Below are 19,065 nucleotides of genomic sequence, written 5' to 3'. Positions count from 1 at the left end.
TCTAATCAAACTGGAAAGAACAGTTGCTAACGTAAACAAATGCCACGTTTCAACAACTCATCAGGATCGAGATACCCAACGTCACTTGCAAATATCCCATTGAAATGCCGTTTGGGCAACTAAGAATAAGCACAATTATGCTTAACTTCACTGACAGTGAAATATAATATTTTTCTTTTCAAATTTCGATAACTTATGCTAGCTTGCATATGTATTTCTATCACGCTTTACTTTGGCATTTAAACTATGAGTTTAGCGAGATTTAAAAATGTTTCATTTTTCTAGTGGTTTCGCCTGCCTCAATTTTTTTAAAAATTTGTAAATTTGTTGTTTTTATAACAGCGCATGTTTCAATTTATGTTTTAATTTTTTTTTTTACATCAAAGAAATTTTGTAGTTTTGATACTGTTCCTCGAAATATATAATACCGGAATGAGGGGATTGTTTATAAACTGCTAAAAAGAAATTGGTAGTTGCGTTCTAATAAGCGAGCATACATCGAGGCCAATAAATGTGGTTATTGTATAAACTGTAGGTCTTATCGACCCATGCCAACCTTCTTTTATCAAAATATACTAATGAATTGATGTTTAATAATCGTAGTTACGCCACAATACTCCGAAACTAGAATTTTATCATGAATGGAATTAGATGAAAGGGAACTTGCCGTATTTGCGAAAGACCAGGAAGAGCGCCGGGTTTCGAGCACTTGTAGTGAGAGCTGTACGAATGTGTGAGTGGGCTCTCTCCTGTGCAGTCGAGCCGCTGTGTGTAAATGTGATGAAGAAGCAACAGCACAAGGAGGACGCAGTCAAAAATGGATGGGTGGCCTAATGTAAACAATAACAAACGTCCTTAAACCGGAAGAAATTTAGAAAATTTCCGGTGTATCCCTCCGCTTATGTTATGACTACGAGGCGATGTGTGAACAAGCCTAATATTCTATGCAGTTTTGTTGTTGTAATTTGGGTTCAAATCTTAACATAATTGTACCATTCATAAGAGCTTTCAGAAATGTATTGATTCTCAGAGGTCGTAACATTTTGGAAAGTTAATATCTCATTGTGAATAATTCTTAAGGTTTGCCATGTTTTGTATTTTATCCCTTATTTGGCTACATTTGAATAAAATGTCGCCAAAAATATCTTTGAAAATATCTTTTTAAGTTAGCCTAATTAGAAAATATTCTACTGATTATAATATTAATATGATAATGCTGAAGTTTAAAGGCTGAAGGAAAGAACTCGGTACATGTGAAATACTGCAAAAGATATGATGCAATAATATGATGGCGCGTTATTTCAATCTGCAGCTTAAAAATATATCGGAAGCAGTAACCCGGAAGTCTTGCGAGAGCAATTTAACCACTAGCGCTACCACCCTTAGCTTTACCCGATCATCCATCCATAGCAAGTCAGCTTTTCAATGTGTACCATTCATCGAATGAGGCGTGTTCATAGCACGTCCACAGGTCAAAAATGTGGGGAGAGTAGAAATAGACAATGTCAAACTTCATCTATCAAAAAATACCCCTAGATAGAACTGAAAAAGCCTGTGTTATATACTAGTGAAATGATATTTAATAATGGAAGTTGCGCCACAAAACTACATAAGTATTAATTCTTCTTTCAGTGAAAGGATATACGATGTGACCTATCAGGAGGTAGAAAAAGTTTCGGTGAGTCTTTTTTTTAAATTAATTCGTTGTTTTTTACTTTTATTCTATCTTACCGATAATTTAAATGTTATCCACAAAACATTCTGATAAATTTTACATGTAATATTTTAGGAAATAAGTAATATTTTAGCATAATTAACATAAATATTTTAGGAAAATTAGGTTTCGTGTGATTGCCACTTTTTTAATTTGGTGGATAAGACAGACACATAACAAACATGTTTTCTCATAAGCTTTAACTATAATAGTCACACTCCTTTCTGAGATGTCACAGTTACCACGCTATAGTAGACCCACCTATTCATTTCAAAAAGTATAATTTTTTCTGTTAATTTAAATGTGCTCTCTTCTAAATGATATTTGCTTACACAACTGCTATGAAGTTCTAGAAACCATCAACTTCAGTGTTTTTATTTCCTTTAGTGTTTTATATTATTTGAGCAACAGAACGAAAAATTATATATTGATAATTTATGAAACTTACGTAGCAGTTATTTAAGAAATAACACTTGTTTTTTTTTTAATTTAAAAGGGGTAATACGGGGCGTGACAAGCTTTCAAAACATAAAAGTTGATTTCAGAAGAAGAAAAAACCTCCGAAAAATTAATATATTAAAACAAATAGCAATTCAATCTAAACCGGTGTTCAAAATTAAGAGAATTCTTTATATTAGGTGGATTATCTTCAGACCTACAGGACAAATTTTAATAAAATTTGGCTTGAACGTTGGTTTCGTTAAGTTGATATAGTTCAAAATAATGCAAAAATAAAATTATAACCATTCTACGGTTGTAATACTGACGCATGATCGTACGTAACACTCACCAGAGTAGTGTGCTATCAAAAAGTTGTTGCAGAATTGAATTTAAAAAAGTTTCAATGGGGGGTATGGCCCCCTCGTTCTGATATACAGACCTTATAATGTGATTTCACACTGCAAATAAGGTAGTTTATGAGTGACTGTTTATCTCAATCGTCCAGAAATACTGTTTTTAAACACTAGCTGGCTCTTGGAGGGGGCTACATGTGCAATTGCCTTTCCCAAAGCGTCCCAGACATGCTCTATAGGGTTGCGATCTGGAGATTCGGCTGGCCATCCGGTAAATATCTTCACCCACTAGAAATGGTGCGGCGTGTGGTTTCATCCATTAAAATGAAATCAGGACGAACTGCACTCTTGAAAAAGCGAACATAGGACTCAACCCTCACACCAATACCTTTCTCGAAGACACGGAGCATGAATTAAGCATTATGTCTGCTGAGAACAGCAAACCGCCATAATAGTATATTTTTCGAACATTAGAGTGTAGATTACTTCATATGAGAGCTCATTGGGACACATTTAGGGCCTAAAGTTAGCCCAGTGTCAGTCTAAATTTTAGGCTGACTCATGTTTCAATTTCTGAACCATCGTATACAGATTCTTCTTTTAACAAAAGTCAGGGGGGCGTAATGGTGTTTTTGTAAACAACCTGCTCTCGTGGAGCCATCTGGAGACAGTAATCCTGGAAACTCGACTTTCTGGGACCGCATAGAGATCGCGCTGAGAAGCATTTCTGTTATTTACCTCGCTGTAATCGACAAATACTCATTTTCATTGACTGTTGTGGATTTTGACCGGCCTTGACTAGGCTTTCTCTCGATAGATCTGAAGTCCAAAAACTATTTCCATTAATTTACCGCTCTCTTCATCATCTGAACGTTCTGTAGATTGAAATGAAATTAAAAGAATTGGCTTTTTCTGCTGCAAAAAGCACCGAGAAATTTGGCTAGATGTGCAAGCAGATTCTGCCATTCTTATACTATTCTTCTAAAAGCTCTACCCACGCACATATACGCTTATGTATTTGACACACAAGATTTACATCTTTGTTTCGAAGCAGTAGAACATTCAATCCAGTTGTTTTCAGGAAATTCAACAAATTATGCAAATTCTTTTAATTTTGAACACTGCTATATAGTCTGGGAAAAATTATTCTTAAATTAGATAAACTACTGTTTGCTAGTGATGGGTCAAAACTGAATACGGTTTAGGCTTTAATGATTAGAATTTGCATTTCGTAGATATCAGCCTCATGATAACAGCTTCCGCCACATTAATTTACCTTTAAACACCAACGGAATGCCTTCTATATACAAAGTTGTAAGTGCCACAAATAACTTTCCACTAACCATAAACAAACATTAATATAAAGAATATCAGATCTCAAGGAAGGAGTTGAGCAAAGGAAGATCGAATCGCTGTAGACTGTGTTAATATAAGAGCGCACTTGTTACTTCTGAAGGGAGGCAAATTAATGGGGTTCCCCATTCTATATGAAGTATTATGATCATCCTTTCTCTAGAAAACTGCGTGGTGTGCCGCTTAGCAACACACACACTCATATAATTACATTTACTAATAGTCAATGATCAATCGAGGCTGTTTTTTGCAATAGTTCTTCATTTCTATATCGATTTTTTGTACTTTTTCAACAAAATATAGCCGTTATCGAATGCTGCATGACAGGGTGAAGAAACTATTCACAGAAATGCTTCGTCGAAATTTTAGAACCATCGAACTGAACAGCCGACCCAATTTTTGGGTTTACGACAGCTAATGTTCAACCCCGTTAACTTGTAATTTTGAAATAAATCCAGAAGACAAAGAAACTCCTAGATCAAGTATTGGGGGAAATTTGGATTCGTGGAGGACTTTTTGATGGAACTAAGTCGCATTTGCGTTACATGGTGTGGAAAAACCCCAAACCTTCCAAGGTTAGCTTTACTAGATTAGAAAGGATACTCTAACCCATGATCCGTTTACCTCAGACGATATTTAACGTCAGCAGTGGGATCGGTGCAAGCCGGATGCGGAATTCCTATCGACCAACCATTGTTTCGGATTCAAGCCCGGTTCATCCCATTGGAAGGCTATCCTCTGATCGATCCATCTTCGTCGAAATGAACAAAGTTTGTTGCTTCAGCGTTGCACTCTCTACATGTTTTCCCTCCTCGAAAGAGGCGCTTTCGTTTTATCTTACGGCTAGCGAGATTGTCCGGTCGTGTAACTTTTGCTTTAATTATGTTGAGTGACCGAAATTTGCGACCCATAAATTATTCATTGTATTCTTTTTATAATTCCTCTTCAATATATTTTAGTGTTTATTTAAAAATGGTAGTGTATGATTATTAGTATAAAGTAAAAAGTAGATTTTTTTGCAAGAATATCTTCGATATTTTCTTTTCAAATATTTTTTCAGTGTAATTCATCCAATTTTTACGAAGTGTCTCCTTGGTGTCAGTGAGTATAAAATAAAATATTTCTTATGTGTATCTGTGCCGTCTCACTGGTAATTATCCTGTAGCAGATAGATAATACGCATCGATGCTATTTTCTAATATATAAATATTCTGTAGGAAACAGGTCTAGCCACCATATTAAGAAGTTCTTCATTCCGTATATGTAGTTATAACAACTATGCTTTGTTAGTTCACCATTTAAAGTTTTTATATAGATAAAATGCTTTTCTTTTATTTAAATGTTATGAAAATAAAACTCCTAAGAACTTATATTTGAAATCATAACTACGGTTGACTCATACCAAATCTCTTTAGAATTTAATATAAATCCTTATTTCTATTAGGCCTTGCAAAATAAAACAGCGTAGGCTTATTTTTGCATTGAATCAGTCTCACTACATACAATGTACCCATTTAAGGTATATGCAACAGGTTCAGGTAGCACAAACACAATTTCCTGTGGACCATACAAATTACAATATATTAAGTTTTTATGCTTATAGTGAAGTTTATGACGTCACATCTAAAGACTAACTCGAAAATCAGAAGATTGTAAACATAATTGTCCCAAAATAGACTAATTGTAAGACACGATTCTCAGTAGATCACTAGTAGCACTCATCACTAGTAGCACTCAGTAGCAGGTAGGTGACCACTTTGATTAGTCAGTGCAGGAATCGAAGGTATTGTTAAACTGTCCCACCGTAAGATGCTTGTGTCGTCATGCGCAGGTCGTCTTGCTAAAACAGCTTGGCAACCACTTCTTCTGCAGAGAAATTGAGAAGTCCAGTCATGTCATCTTCAAGGGTGTTGCAAACACCCATAGTGCAGCTCTATATTGACTCCAATAAAATACTACTTCAACTACTGTAAACAAAACAAAGTTTTTGATACATCTAATTATCTGAATAGAATAATAAAAGTGATTCATTGAAATGTTGTATTTGATTACCAACTTTGATATTCCAACCTTCACTACTTTCTGTGCATATTTGCCCGATCTTTGTTCCACTCAAACAATTCGATGTATCGAACCTTACAATCTAAAGCCTTTCTTATTTTTGACCATACAAAATAAAGCAGTACATATTAAAATAAATCAATCGGAAAACTAAATTTGCGGAAGGTTGAAGTCAATGAAAGTAAAGTCAATGATCCAGAAACGGGGTTCAGCCAAAACCAAAGGGACATCCAATTCAGCACTCTAACAAAATACAAATATACACTGAGTAATTAATACAAATTCCTGAAACAGAATCTCTCATAAAATCCCAAGCATTCACAGAGTACTTGTCTGAGACTGTCATTACGAGTGATTCCTGTCTGTGAGGGACAAATTGACTGATTATCACTTTAACATTCGTCTTGCTCCTGATGCAGAGCAAGGAGTCCCAAAATAGTAAGTGCGCCAAAAACATCGACAAAGTGTGCCAAAGGGTGAGTTTGGCGAAGTCCCCTCTTGCTGTAGGGGTTGCATCCATTTAGGAATCAGTAGAAGTTTTGCCTAGCTGTTGGAAGGCAGGGCTAAAGAGAATAGAAGGGCTGGTTCACTCCTTTGAAGTATCTCTAGACGCGCCGATCCTCCAACGTCACTCTAGTGACGTCACTTTGGCGCAAAGCTCGCACTTTTACTTCAAGAACGCAGTGTTTGGCCTTACTAGCTCTAACTAATATTGGATCATTTCTTTTTGCGAGATATTCTAAGACATTTGTTATTTTCTATAATGACGTTCCTCAGTTTTTGCAGTGAATTTACAAGAATTTAAAACTATTATCGAAATGCCAGTTTGCGCGATTGCAACTTGCAAAAATTCTGATATAAAAACAAAAGGAAAAAGTATAATTTTTCGCGTGTTCCCTAAAGTAAATGAACAACTATGTAAAGAATGGATTCCGAAATGACACAGTTAATATAAAACAGCAATACGTTTATTCTGTCGTAAAGAACTTTTATAAAAATTCATTATCTAAATAGAAACCGCCTCGTTACTTCATAAAGAAAGGCAGGTGAAAAGAATTAAAAAACGGATAAAGTAAAAGAAAATTAAAATGTAAGTAAAAAGTATTAATAAAATATATAGTATATAGTTGAAATTCTCCTAATTTCATAACATATTTTTTAATGTAGTTATTCTAAATATTTATGATTTTTTTTAAAAATTATATTCGCTTCAATTTAAATATCTATAAATTATATCATCGTAAATTTAAATGTCTATAAACAATTGCAAAATTTCTAATGTCATTATGAACCTAAATTATTATTTTGTTTCAGTAATTAGCGTTTAAGGTTGATGTTTCCTAATGATTAAGTATGAACAAATTGCTATTAACGACATATTTTAAAATCAGGGATTCTAAATTTAACTTAACTTATCTTTATAAAAACATATGTAGATAAAAAAAGTGTCGATATATGCCTTAATTTTTTTAATAGTTAAAGTTAAAACTGAACTTTTTAAAATTAAGTATTTATCGTGTCATTTTCACCAACTAGCAAAACATTTTTATAAGTTTAAAATGGTATTTTTTTAATATAATAACCAAGAAAGTTTTTTTTGAACTATGTTTATGAACGGAAATAATGTGTTAATTACGTAAAGTTTGAAGGCTAATAACCAGAAAAAGTCTAACTTATTTTTACAAAGAGAAAGATGCAAAGTTATCATATCTTTGCTTGCGATCTCCGAGATCTGTGGACACAGTGACGTCATGAGGAGGGAAATCGTAGCTTCAGCTCTAAGAGCGGAGTGAACTAGCCCTTGTATTCTCTTTAGCCCTGGTTGGAAGGTGACTAGATTTAGATATGACGACGGGGGAGGGATGATGCAGAGCAAGGAATCCCAAAATAGTAAGTGCGCCAAAAACATCGACAAAGTGTGCCACAGGGTGAGTTTGGCGAAGTCCCTTCTTGCTGTAGGGGTTGCATCCATTTAGGAATCAGTAGAAGTTTTGCCTAGCTGTTGGAAGGTGACTAGATTTAGATATGACGACGGGGGAGGGATGATGCAGAGCAAGGAATCCCAAAATAGTAAGTGCGCCAAAAACATCAACAAAGTGTGCCAAAGGGTGAGTTTGGCGAAGTCCCTTCTTGCTGTAGGGGTTGCATCCATTTAGGAATCAGTAGAAGTTTTGCCTAGCTGTTGGAAGGTGACTAGATTTAGATATGACTCCCTGGTGAGTAATCCGAGCTCCTTTCCCCTTTTTGTATTACTTAATGTTATGGTATCAATATGTAATCAAGAATATTTTAATCATTAAATTTAAATTAAACTTTAAATACGTGTTATCTAATTTTCAACTCAAATTAACATGATACATACTAAAGTCATCTTAATGAAGTTGTATCACTCCATGCAAGTAACAAGACAATGGGGCTTGCAATCTGAAGCATGTGATTTCGGCCCGAATTGATTTTTCACGTAAGATCTCGTATTTAACTAACTATTAAATTTACACAACATTGATGTCGACATCTAATGTATAAAATTAACTATCACTTGAAAATTAAAATGCATGTTCATTTTAACCTAACCTTTGTCACAACACCGCGTGAATTTCGAAAGAGGTGTTAACAAAATATTCCTTTGAATATTCCTAAAATGAAGTCTTTTTCAGGTTCGCTAAACCTTTTTTGAACATGATTTATTTCACTCATATTCAAACTGAACTCCAAACCATTAACACCTTAAAGATCGGTTAATTTTCAAGAAAACTGTCAAAAAAGTGCCTATTTTGCCAAATACGCGTATTTAATTAGTGCTTACATCTAGTTTAAAATTAACTAACTATCTACAATTACCTTAAAAAATATCCTGGTACTGTCATATGGTGTATAGAATGAGAAATAAAATGTTTTCCTGGAAAAAGAAATGAATTAGTTTTATTCCTATTGGCGCGTTACTACTGAACACTCCAGCCCGGAAATTTCAGGGGAGCGAGAAATAGAGGGTGAAACCTCACCCCGTCATTTTCACGGGAGCTAGAAGGAAAGGGTTAATAAGTTTTAAGGAAAAGTGATGTAAAGATTTCAATGCTGCAACATATGGTGAACCACCATTCTCCTCACTTTCAAAAATTAAGTGCAAGACATTCACAAAAAAATATATTATTGGTTTGAATAAATTTTTACTAAATTCCATTAAGTTATTTGGAAATCTACTTTCTGATCAAAGATAACACTCTTTCCTGCTCAATATTTATAGCGTCTATTTTAGCAATGAAGTTGATGCGTCGAATAGATGAAACTACAGTTCTGCACAAAAACAGATGTATAAAAACATTTTTCTTCAAAATAGTAAATCTTAAGTTATATGTCAGAATCTTCAATTGTGCCACACATTTTATTTCGAATAATAAATGAATAAAAGCCCTATATCATGTCACGTGTCTGCAGACTAATGAAGAAAAAAACGGTAAATATCATTTCGATTGGCCAAGTCCATCCATTTAACTTCTCATTTCAGACACTCAAAGTGAATGGACTAATTCCGATTCTGTGAAAACTCATTTACGGTTGGAGGGAATGATTTATTTGCGTTTCTAATCGAATTGAGGTTTTTTTTCTTTTTCTCTTGTTTTTCGACAGATTTTTTCAATGGGTGAAAAGCATTTTAATTTTCAAATAAAAAATAGTGTTACTATTTTCTTAGAAGAAATAGATATATAATTTTTAAATTATAGTACTTTTTCATTTTTTTAGGATGAGTAATGTATCTCTCGTCATCAAATTTAATGCATTTCGTCTCAACGAACTGTTTTCTGTTCCACGCATACAGGTGATTATTTTTATTCCATTATATTAATTTTAATTCAATCTATTAAAGTATGTTCAAGAATCATTGTTATTTTCCAACAATGATTCATTTCAATTTTAATTAAATCTATTAAAACATGTTTAAGGATCAATGTTATTTACCAACAATGATCCATTTCAATTTTAATTCAATCTATTAAAACATGTTTAAGGATCAATGTTATTTACCAATAATGATCCATCTCAATTTTACTTTTAAAGCTATTTTGTTTTAAAAAATGCCTAACATTTAAAAATCACTTTTTATAGTTGTTTTATAGCGTATATCGGATTTTCTCTATGGTAACTTTTCCGCCTTTTATCAACTCCTTAGAATTTTATGACACCCGGTATATAAATTAGATTTTTCTTTATTATTCCAATCTTTTAAAAATAGTAGAAGTCCACCTTCTTTGAATTTTATGACACCCGGTATATAAAACAGATTTTTTTTTACTATTCCAATCTTTTAAAAATAGTAGTAGTCCACCTTTTATCACCTCATTTGAATTTTATGACCCCCGGTATATAAAACATATTTTTCTTTACTATTCCAATCTTTTAAAAATAGTAGAAGTCCACCTTCTTTGAATTTTATGACACCCGGTATATGAAACAGATTTTTCTTTACTATTCCAATCTTTTAAAAATAGTAGAAGTCCACCTTTTATCACCTCCTATGAATTTTATGACACCCGGTATATAAAACAGATTTTTCTTTATTATTCCAATCTTTTAAAAATAGTAGTAGTCTACCTTCTTTGAATTTTATGACACCCGGTATATGAAACAGATTTTTCTTTACTATTCCAATCTTTTAAAAATAGTTGAAGTCCACCTTTTATCACCTCCTTTGAATTTTATGACACCCGGTATATAAAACAGATTTTTCTTTACTATTCCAATCTTTTAAAAATAGTAGAAGTCCACCTTTTATCACCTCCTTTAAATTTTATGACACCCGGTATATAAAACAGATTTTTCTTTATTATTCCAATCTTTTAAAAATAGTAGTAGTCCACCTTCTTTGAATTTTATGACACCCGGTATATGAAACAGATTTTTCTTTACTATTCCAATCTTTTAAAAATAGTAGAAGTCCACCTTTTATCACCTCCTTTAAATTTTATGACACCCGGTATATAAAACAGATTTTTCTTTATTATTCCAATCTTTTAAAAATAGTAGAAGTCCACCTTCTTTGAATTTTATGACACCCGGTATATGAAACAGATTTTTCTTTAATATTCCAATCTTTTAAAAATAGTAGAATTCCACCTTTTATCACCTCCTTTGAATTTTATGACACCCGGTATATAAAACAGATTTTTCTTTATTATTCCAATCTTTTAAAAATAGTAGAAGTCCACCTTCTTTGAATTTTATGACACCCGGTATATAAAACAGATTTTTCTTTACTATTCCAATCTTTTAAAAATAGTAGAAGTCCACCTTTTATCACCTCTTTAGGCCCCCATGTCTTCGAGGGTCTATTGAACGTTATGTACAAGGAAAGAAATATCATTCATACATAAACTAAATTTATTAACTAAAAACAAGAACACAACCATCTGGTTTGACGGCCGAGAATGAAAAAAGGTAAAACTGGAAAAGTGAAAAACCAAATTACAACTCAGTTGTCAACGGAACTTTGCCAACGGTGTTAAATAAATTTAAAGCTTTAAATAAAGTTAGGTGAGGCTAGATCTGTAGCTCACCATAGTACTCCCCCTCCAGTGAGGTCCACGAACGTTACCAAAAATAAACTGCGCAAATGTCTATTGCGGGTAACGAACAGGTACTTGAACTTTTCTTCCTCTCATTGTAGTTTTGGTTAAAGATCGAGGAGAGTTTTCAAATTTAACCTTATGCTGTTTCGGTTTGGAAGGTGTAAGATTCGTTGATTGTTGTGAAGATTCCATACTGTTCTTTAGAATAGATTTATATGGAGGATTTGTGGGGAGATTTTCAACTCTTGGATGCACATTGGACGTATTGTCTGTAAAACATGGTTTAAGTCTGTCAATGGTTACTGTTGATTCTTTATTTCCAATTTTTAAGGTGAACACTTTGTCGTTGCGTTTCACAACTTTATGTGGGCCGTGATATGGAGGTTCGAGACTTCGGCGGCCACTGTCAATTCTCACAAACACATGTGTGCACGTTTTCAAGTCTTGATGCACAAAAATATTGTGCTGTCCGTGTTGTGGTACTTGAGTAGGAAGCAACGTACACATGAACTCACGAAGTTTTTGTACAAAAACCGGGACATTGCGGGATTCTTTGCCAGTACTGGAAGGTCGGAAAAAATCTCCGGGCAATCGAAGGGTTGTGCCATAGAGCATCTCTGCACTTGAAAAGGTGAGGTCCTCTTTAATAGCAGTTCTCATTCCTAAAAGAATTAGTGGCAGGACTTCGATCCATTTTTCTGTGGCATAGGCTCTAATGGACGATTTTAAGTGTCGGTGAAAGCGTTCGACCATTGAATTAGCTTGTGGGTGGTAAGCTGTTGTTCGAGTTCTGTGTATACCCAGCATTCTGGATAATTGTGAAAAAAGTTCACTTTCAAATTGTGCTCCTCTATCAGTAGTTACAGTTTCTGGAACTCCAAAGCGAGCTATCCAGGTATTCAGTAGGGCAGCAGCAACAGTTTCAGCAGTGGTGTCAACAATTGGCGTTGCTTCAGGCCAACGCGTGAAGCGATCAATTGTTGTGAGACAAAATCTAAAACCTTTCGATGTAGGAAGTGGTCCGACGATATCAATATGTATATGAGCGAACCTATCAGAAGTTAGAGGATAATCTTTTAAAGGTGATTTCGTATGCCTTTGAATTTTAGCTCTCTGACACGAGACACAAGCTCGACACCACAGGGTACAATCTTTATTCAAGGAAGGCCAAATGAACCTTTGTTTAATGAGACGAATTGTTGCGCGTATACCGGGATGTGACAGGTTATGAAATTTGTAAAAAATTATTTGTCGATAAGATTGAGGAATAAATGGACGTGCAACATTAGTAGAAGTATCACAACAAAGTATTATACCGTCAGGAGGAAATACAATATTTTTGAAAACTAAACTAGAATTAGCTGACGACTTTAAAGTGCTAAGTTCGGGATCGGATTTTTGCGCTGCTGCAAGTTCAGCGTAGTCCATTCGACCAGTGAGTGCTATTTCCTCAATGCGAGATAGTGCATCAGCAACAACATTTTCTTTTCCAGGCACGTGACGAATCGACGTTGTAAACTGACTTATATACTGTAAATGTCGGTTTTTACGAGGTGAAGAGTCATCCGATTTTTGCTGGAATGCGAAGGTCAACGGTTTATGATCCGTTAGCACATGGAACTCTCTTCCCTCTAACATGTGAGCGAAGTACCGTATGGAAGAGTAGACTGCGAGTAACTCTCTATCGTACGTACTGTATTTTCTTTCAGTGAGCGTGAGTTTGCGAGAAAAGAATGCTAGAGGTTCGAGTGTGGAGTTTTTTAGCTGTTGAAGGACTGCGCCTATACCAACGTCGGACGCGTCTGTATGCAAAAACAATTTTGCGGCGGGTGTGGGGTGTGCAAGTGTTGCTGCCTTAGAAATGGCTTGTTTGCAAGTTTCAAAAGCGCACACAGCTTCGGTTGACCAATTAATGGATGTAGGGTCTTTCTTTTTATTTGTGAGTAAGGAACTAAGGAGAGATTGTTTTTCGGAAGCGTGATCTATAAATCTATGGTAAAAATTGAACATTGCTAAAAATCTACGTAATTCCGATACAGTTTTAGGTTGGGGAAAATCGGTAATTGCGGACACTTTACTAGGTGAAGGAGCAATTCCATCGGGAGACACTTCAAAACCTAAAAATTTTAACTTTGATTTTCCAAACACACATTTTTCGGTATTCAAAACAATTCCGTATTCATCAAAACGTTTAAAAACTATATTTAAGTGAGTTAAGTGTTCTTGTAAAGTTTTGGAAGCAATTAAAACGTCATCAAGGTATACGAAGCAAAATTCTAATCCCCTTAAAACGACATGCATGAAGCGTTGGAAAGTTTGTCCTGCATTGCAGAGCCCAAACATCATTTTAGTGAATTCGAATAAGCCAAAAGGGGTTATAACAGCTGTTTTTTCAATGTCTGCTTCCGCGACAGGGATCTGATGATACGCTCGAACAAAATCTAACTTTGAATAAATTTTTGACTCATTTAGGCTATAAGCGAAATCATGAATGTGTGGGAGAGGGTATCTGTCTGGTATTGTAATAGAATTTAACCGTCTGTAATCACCGCATATTCTCCAAGTGCCGTTTGACTTCGGCACCATATGAATAGGACTTGCCCATGGGCTACTTGACGGCCTGCATAAGCCGGTTTTTAACATATAATCAAATTCTTTTTTAGCGGCTGCAAGTTTATCCGGTGGCAAACGTCTAGCTTTTGCAAACACCGGAGGACCTGTAGTTTGAATATGATGCTGAACATCATGAGTTGAAGTGTTGAAAGTTAAGTTATTCGTACATATGCGAGGGTACTGCAATAATAATTTTCGATAAACAGCATCTTCTGCAATAGTTGTTAAACCCAAAGAGAAAGTAGGAAATGTTTCCCCTTTAATACCAGCGTAAGTTAAGGAATCAATAAATTTTTTATTTTTTAAATCAACCAGCAATTTAAAATGGGTGAGAAAATCCGCTCCTAAAATTGGTTGAGTAACGTCAGCGACAAGAAATTTCCATTGAAATCGCCTGGAAATTCCGAAATCTAAAGTACATGTTGTCTGACCGTAAACTGCAATTTTCGAACCATTAGCAGCGTAAATATCAAAAGATTTATTAGAAATCAAATTTTTCTGCATATGTGTTTTTGGAATAACTGAAACAGAAGCCCCGGTGTCTATAAGAAACTGGCGGTTGGTGAGTCTGTCGTATACAAATAGGCGACTTTTACTAGGACCTATATCTGCCGTCGCATGAACAGAGGGTCCAATCAGTTTTCCGAATTTTGAGCGTAATTGCAAGGAGGAATGCATTTATTAGCTTTAGTACCGAATTTATAGTGATACCAGCATAGAGGTCCAGCCACAGTGCGCTGTGTCGACCTTGAACGAGAGCCTTGTCTACGTGTGCTAAATTTATTTTTATTCCGATATTGTTGTCTAGACAAACGTGTAACGGTCTCGGAAAGTTTACGAATTTCATCCTCCAATTTTTGAAAACGCGAATTGTCATCTGTCACATTTATAGAATTAACTGTCAATGAATTTTGAGTTACTTCCAAAATTTTATCGGCTTTCTCGGCTAGGAGAGATAAATTTTGCTCACCTTTTTCCATGCAAACTGAAAGAATTTGTTGCACGGAGACCGGTAAACGCTGAAGAAAAAGTGAACGTAAAATTTCTGTGCTTATAGAATTACCAGCGAGATCTTGCATGGAGCGTAATAAGTGAGAAGGTCGTTTATCTCCCAATTCTAAGTCTTTAAGAAGCATTTTCAAACGAGCAGTTTCGGAATCTGCATAGTTTGCAATTATTCTATTTTTAATCGTTTCATATTTATTATCAGTAGGTGGCTGCCGAATAATATCCGAAATTAAAGTTAGAACGTCTCCATCTAGAGCAGACACAACGCAGTGATATTTTGTGTCGTCGGCGCTTATCCCAGATACGACAAACTGAGATTCCAATTGAATAAACCACACTTCTGGATTAGCGCGCCAGAACGGGGGTGCTTTAAAAGCGACGCGAGCAACATCTGCCACGCTTTCAGAAGCAGTAATTTCGTCAGGCATTTTGTTTACATGAGCGAGTCAGAGAGCAAAAAGTAAAAGGCATGCACAATAAATCACAAATTTAAATTTCTAATCGAAGTATATCAAACATAAGTTAATAAATGCATTTTGAGAAAGAATGCAAAATACAGTTGAAGAATACTTCATTTTAAATTAAAATTATTGTAAGTGATAAAGTTGAAACTAATTAATTGTATTTCTTATACTCTAATTAAAAATTCATTGCTTTTTACACACTGTAATTGAAATTTATAGTAAATTAAGATTAGAGTAACAAAGTTTACGAAATTGAAAAGTAGTTATTATGTCAAATATAATGACAGAATATTTTAAAAAGTTCAATTAACTTTATAGAAATATTAAAAAATTTGCATTATCTTAAGCATTTATAAATTTAAATTTCATCTAATATTTGAAATAAATGACCATATTTACGTCGTAGAATAAGCTTACTGAACGCCAGTTGACACCACCATGAAAGAAACACATTCTATTTGCAGACTATACGTGTTCTATGTCCAAACGGGTCACCACTTTTAGGCCCCCATGTCTTCGAGGGTCTATTGAACGTTATGTACAAGGAAAGAAATATCATTCATACATAAACTAAATTTATTAACTAAAAACAAGAACACAACCATCTGGTTTGACGGCCGAGAATGAAAAAAGGTAAAACTGGAAAAGTGAAAAACCAAATTACAACTCAGTTGTCAACGGAACGTTGCCAACGGTGTTAAATAAATTTAAAGCTTTAAATAAAGTTAGGTGAGGCTAGATCTGTAGCTCACCATAACCTCCTTTGAATTTTATGACACCCGGTATATAAAACAGATTTTTCTTTATTATTCCAATCTTTTAAAAATAGTAGAAATCCACCTTCTTTGAATTTTATGACACCCGGTATATAAAACAGATTTTTCTTTATTATTCCAATCTTTTAAAAATAGTAGAAGTCCACCTTCTTTGAATTTTATGACACCCGGTATATGAAACAGATTTTTCTTTACTATTCCAATCTTTTAAAAATAGTAGAAGTCCACGTTTTATCACCTCCTTTAAATTTTATGACACCCGGTATATAAAACAGATTTTTCTTTATTATTCCAATCTTTTAAAAATAGTAGTAGTCCACCTTCTTTGAATTTTATGACACCCGGTATATGAAACAGATTTTTCTTTACTATTCCAATCTTTTAAAAATAGTAGAAGTCCACCTTTTATCACCTCCTTTAAATTTTATGACACCCGGTATATAAAACAGATTTTTCTTTATTATTCCAATCTTTTAAAAATAGTAGAAGTCCACCTTCTTTGAATTTTATGACACCCAGTATATAAAACAGATTTTTCTTTACTATTCCAATCTTTTAAAAATAGTAGAAGTCCACCTTCTTTGAATTTTATGACACCCGGTATATAAAACAGATTTTTCTTTACTATTCCAATCTTTTAAAAATAGTAGAAGTCCACCTTCTTTGAATTTTATGACACCCGGTATATAAAACAGATTTTTCTTTATTATTCCAATCCTTTAAAAATAGTAGATGTCCACCTTTTATCACCTCCTTTGAATTTTATGACACCCGGTATATAAAACAGATTTTTCTTTATTATTCCAATCTTTTAAAAATAGTAGAAGTCCACCTTCTTTGAATTTTATGACACCCGGTATATAAAACAGATTTTTCTTTATTATTCCAATCTTTTAAAAATAGTAGTAGTCCACCTTCTTTGAATTTTATGACACCCGGTATATGAAACAGATTTTTCTTTACTATTCCAATCTTTTAAAAATAGTAGAAGTCCACCTTTTATCACCTCCTTTAAATTTTATGACACCCGGTATATAAAACAGATTTTTCTTTATTATTCCAATCTTTTAAAAATAGTAGAAGTCCACCTTCTTTGAATTTTATGACACCCAGTATATAAAACAGATTTTTCTTTACTATTCCAATCTTTTAAAAATAGTAGAAGTCCACCTTCTTTGAATTTTATGACACCCGGTATATAAAACAGATTTTTCTTTACTATTCCAATCTTTTAAAAATAGTAGAAGTCCACCTTCTTTGAATTTTATGACACCCGGTATATAAAACAGATTTTTCTTTATTATTCCAATCCTTTAAAAATAGTAGATGTCCACCTTTTATCACCTCCTTTGAATTTTATGACACCCGGTACATAAAACAGATTGTTCTTTATAATTTCCATCGTTTTTAAATAGTAGAAACCAGAGTACATTCTTCAGGTTTTATTGAGAAAAAGTACCGACAGGAGCTATTTTGTTTTATATCGTATTCTAAGTTCATTGTAATTGCATAGGAGAAATGACCTCCGAATTTTGATTAACTGAAGAAAATTTTCAAAATCTATATAATTTTCCGAATCCTTTATTAAAACCAGAACCCTATTCATGTCGCGAAATCATTAAAGATTCTAAATGCAAGTTTACAATTAAAAATGTTTCTTTTTAAAGTACTTTGCTTCATTTTCTTATTTTTAAATCTCTATCAGCATATAGATTTAATGACAACCTTATATTCCTCTTTCAGCCGACAGAATTGATCAGCAGTTTCGGGGGATGCTTGGGCATGTGGATTGGAGCCTCCATTATCGACACGCTGGACGTCCTGACTTGCATTATGCTGGCTCTTTATTACAAGTTCAGCTCCAGAAAGGTAAGCCATTTCAGTTTAAGTACCAAGATTCTAACGATTGTTGGTCCAATTATATACACTGCTCAAAACAATTATCGAGGTTGTGGTTGATTCTGCACCTGGAGAATTGTTTGAATGATTGATACATTATCGACAGACGTTGTAGACTATATGAGATGAGAAAAAACATTTGTTTGTCAGAAAAATGAGTTTTATCGAGCATTTGGATACAACAGAAAAAAAAACACTATTTGTGCCCATGAGGAGAAAAAGCAAAAAAGTATTTCCTTAAAAGAAAATCGTTCTCAGTAGGGGACATGGTTTCCCCGGACAGGCCAGCAACGTTAAACACCTTTGAAGCATCGAGTCAATGAGGTTATTTATGAGGGGCTGGGAGTATTCTGTCCCAATCCTCCAGAAGAGCTCTTTCTAGTTCTTTAAGAGTTCGTAGGGGTGGTAGGCACCCAGAAATTAGTCTGTCTTGAATGTCCCAAACATGTTCTACTGGGTTCATGTCCGGAGAACACGCTGACCAATCCATTCGTATGATTCTTCCCTCCAGAAGGAAATCATTCATCAACTTAGCACGATGTAGACTGCAATTATCGGCCAGTAACATAAAGTCATCTTCAATTGCTGCAGCGTAAGGGACTACAATAAGTCTCAGGATCTCATCCTTATATCGATAACCGGTCAGAGCTCCATTTCGAATGATATAGAGATTCTTACGTCCATCAATAGAGATGCCATCATAGACCATTACTCTCCCACTGCAAAATCTTACACTTTCGTGCACGAACGCAGGATTGTTTCTAGTGCCACGTTCCCTCCAGATGAAAATACGCCTATTATCAGGTTGAGCAGAAAAAC

The 19,065-nt window shown here is 34.4% G+C and overlaps 1 protein-coding gene across 2 annotated transcripts in view; it reads left to right on the top strand.

The window, feature by feature from the left end:
* Positions 1-19,065, top strand: part of LOC107456042 (uncharacterized) — a 110,412-nt gene that overhangs the window by 34,050 nt on the left and 57,297 nt on the right. For both annotated transcript variants that reach the window (XR_015434554.1, XM_087165542.1), the window contains exons 5-8: positions 1,633-1,678; positions 4,922-4,962; positions 9,664-9,739; positions 18,091-18,216. Coding sequence is in view for 1 of the 2 variants with exons in the window: in XM_087165542.1 (XP_087021668.1) it covers positions 1,633-1,678; positions 4,922-4,962; positions 9,664-9,739; positions 18,091-18,216 (289 nt within the window). In the remaining variant the exon portion in view is untranslated. The remainder of the gene's footprint in view (positions 1-1,632; positions 1,679-4,921; positions 4,963-9,663; positions 9,740-18,090; positions 18,217-19,065) is intronic.

Source organism: Parasteatoda tepidariorum, chromosome 6, assembly GCF_982258835.1.
Source record: "Parasteatoda tepidariorum strain Cologne lab strain chromosome 6, Ptep-v5.0, whole genome shotgun sequence".
Lineage (NCBI taxonomy): Eukaryota > Metazoa > Arthropoda > Arachnida > Araneae > Theridiidae > Parasteatoda > Parasteatoda tepidariorum.
Note: the sequence above shows the minus strand (reverse complement) of the source record. Positions and strands in the feature narration are given on the sequence as shown.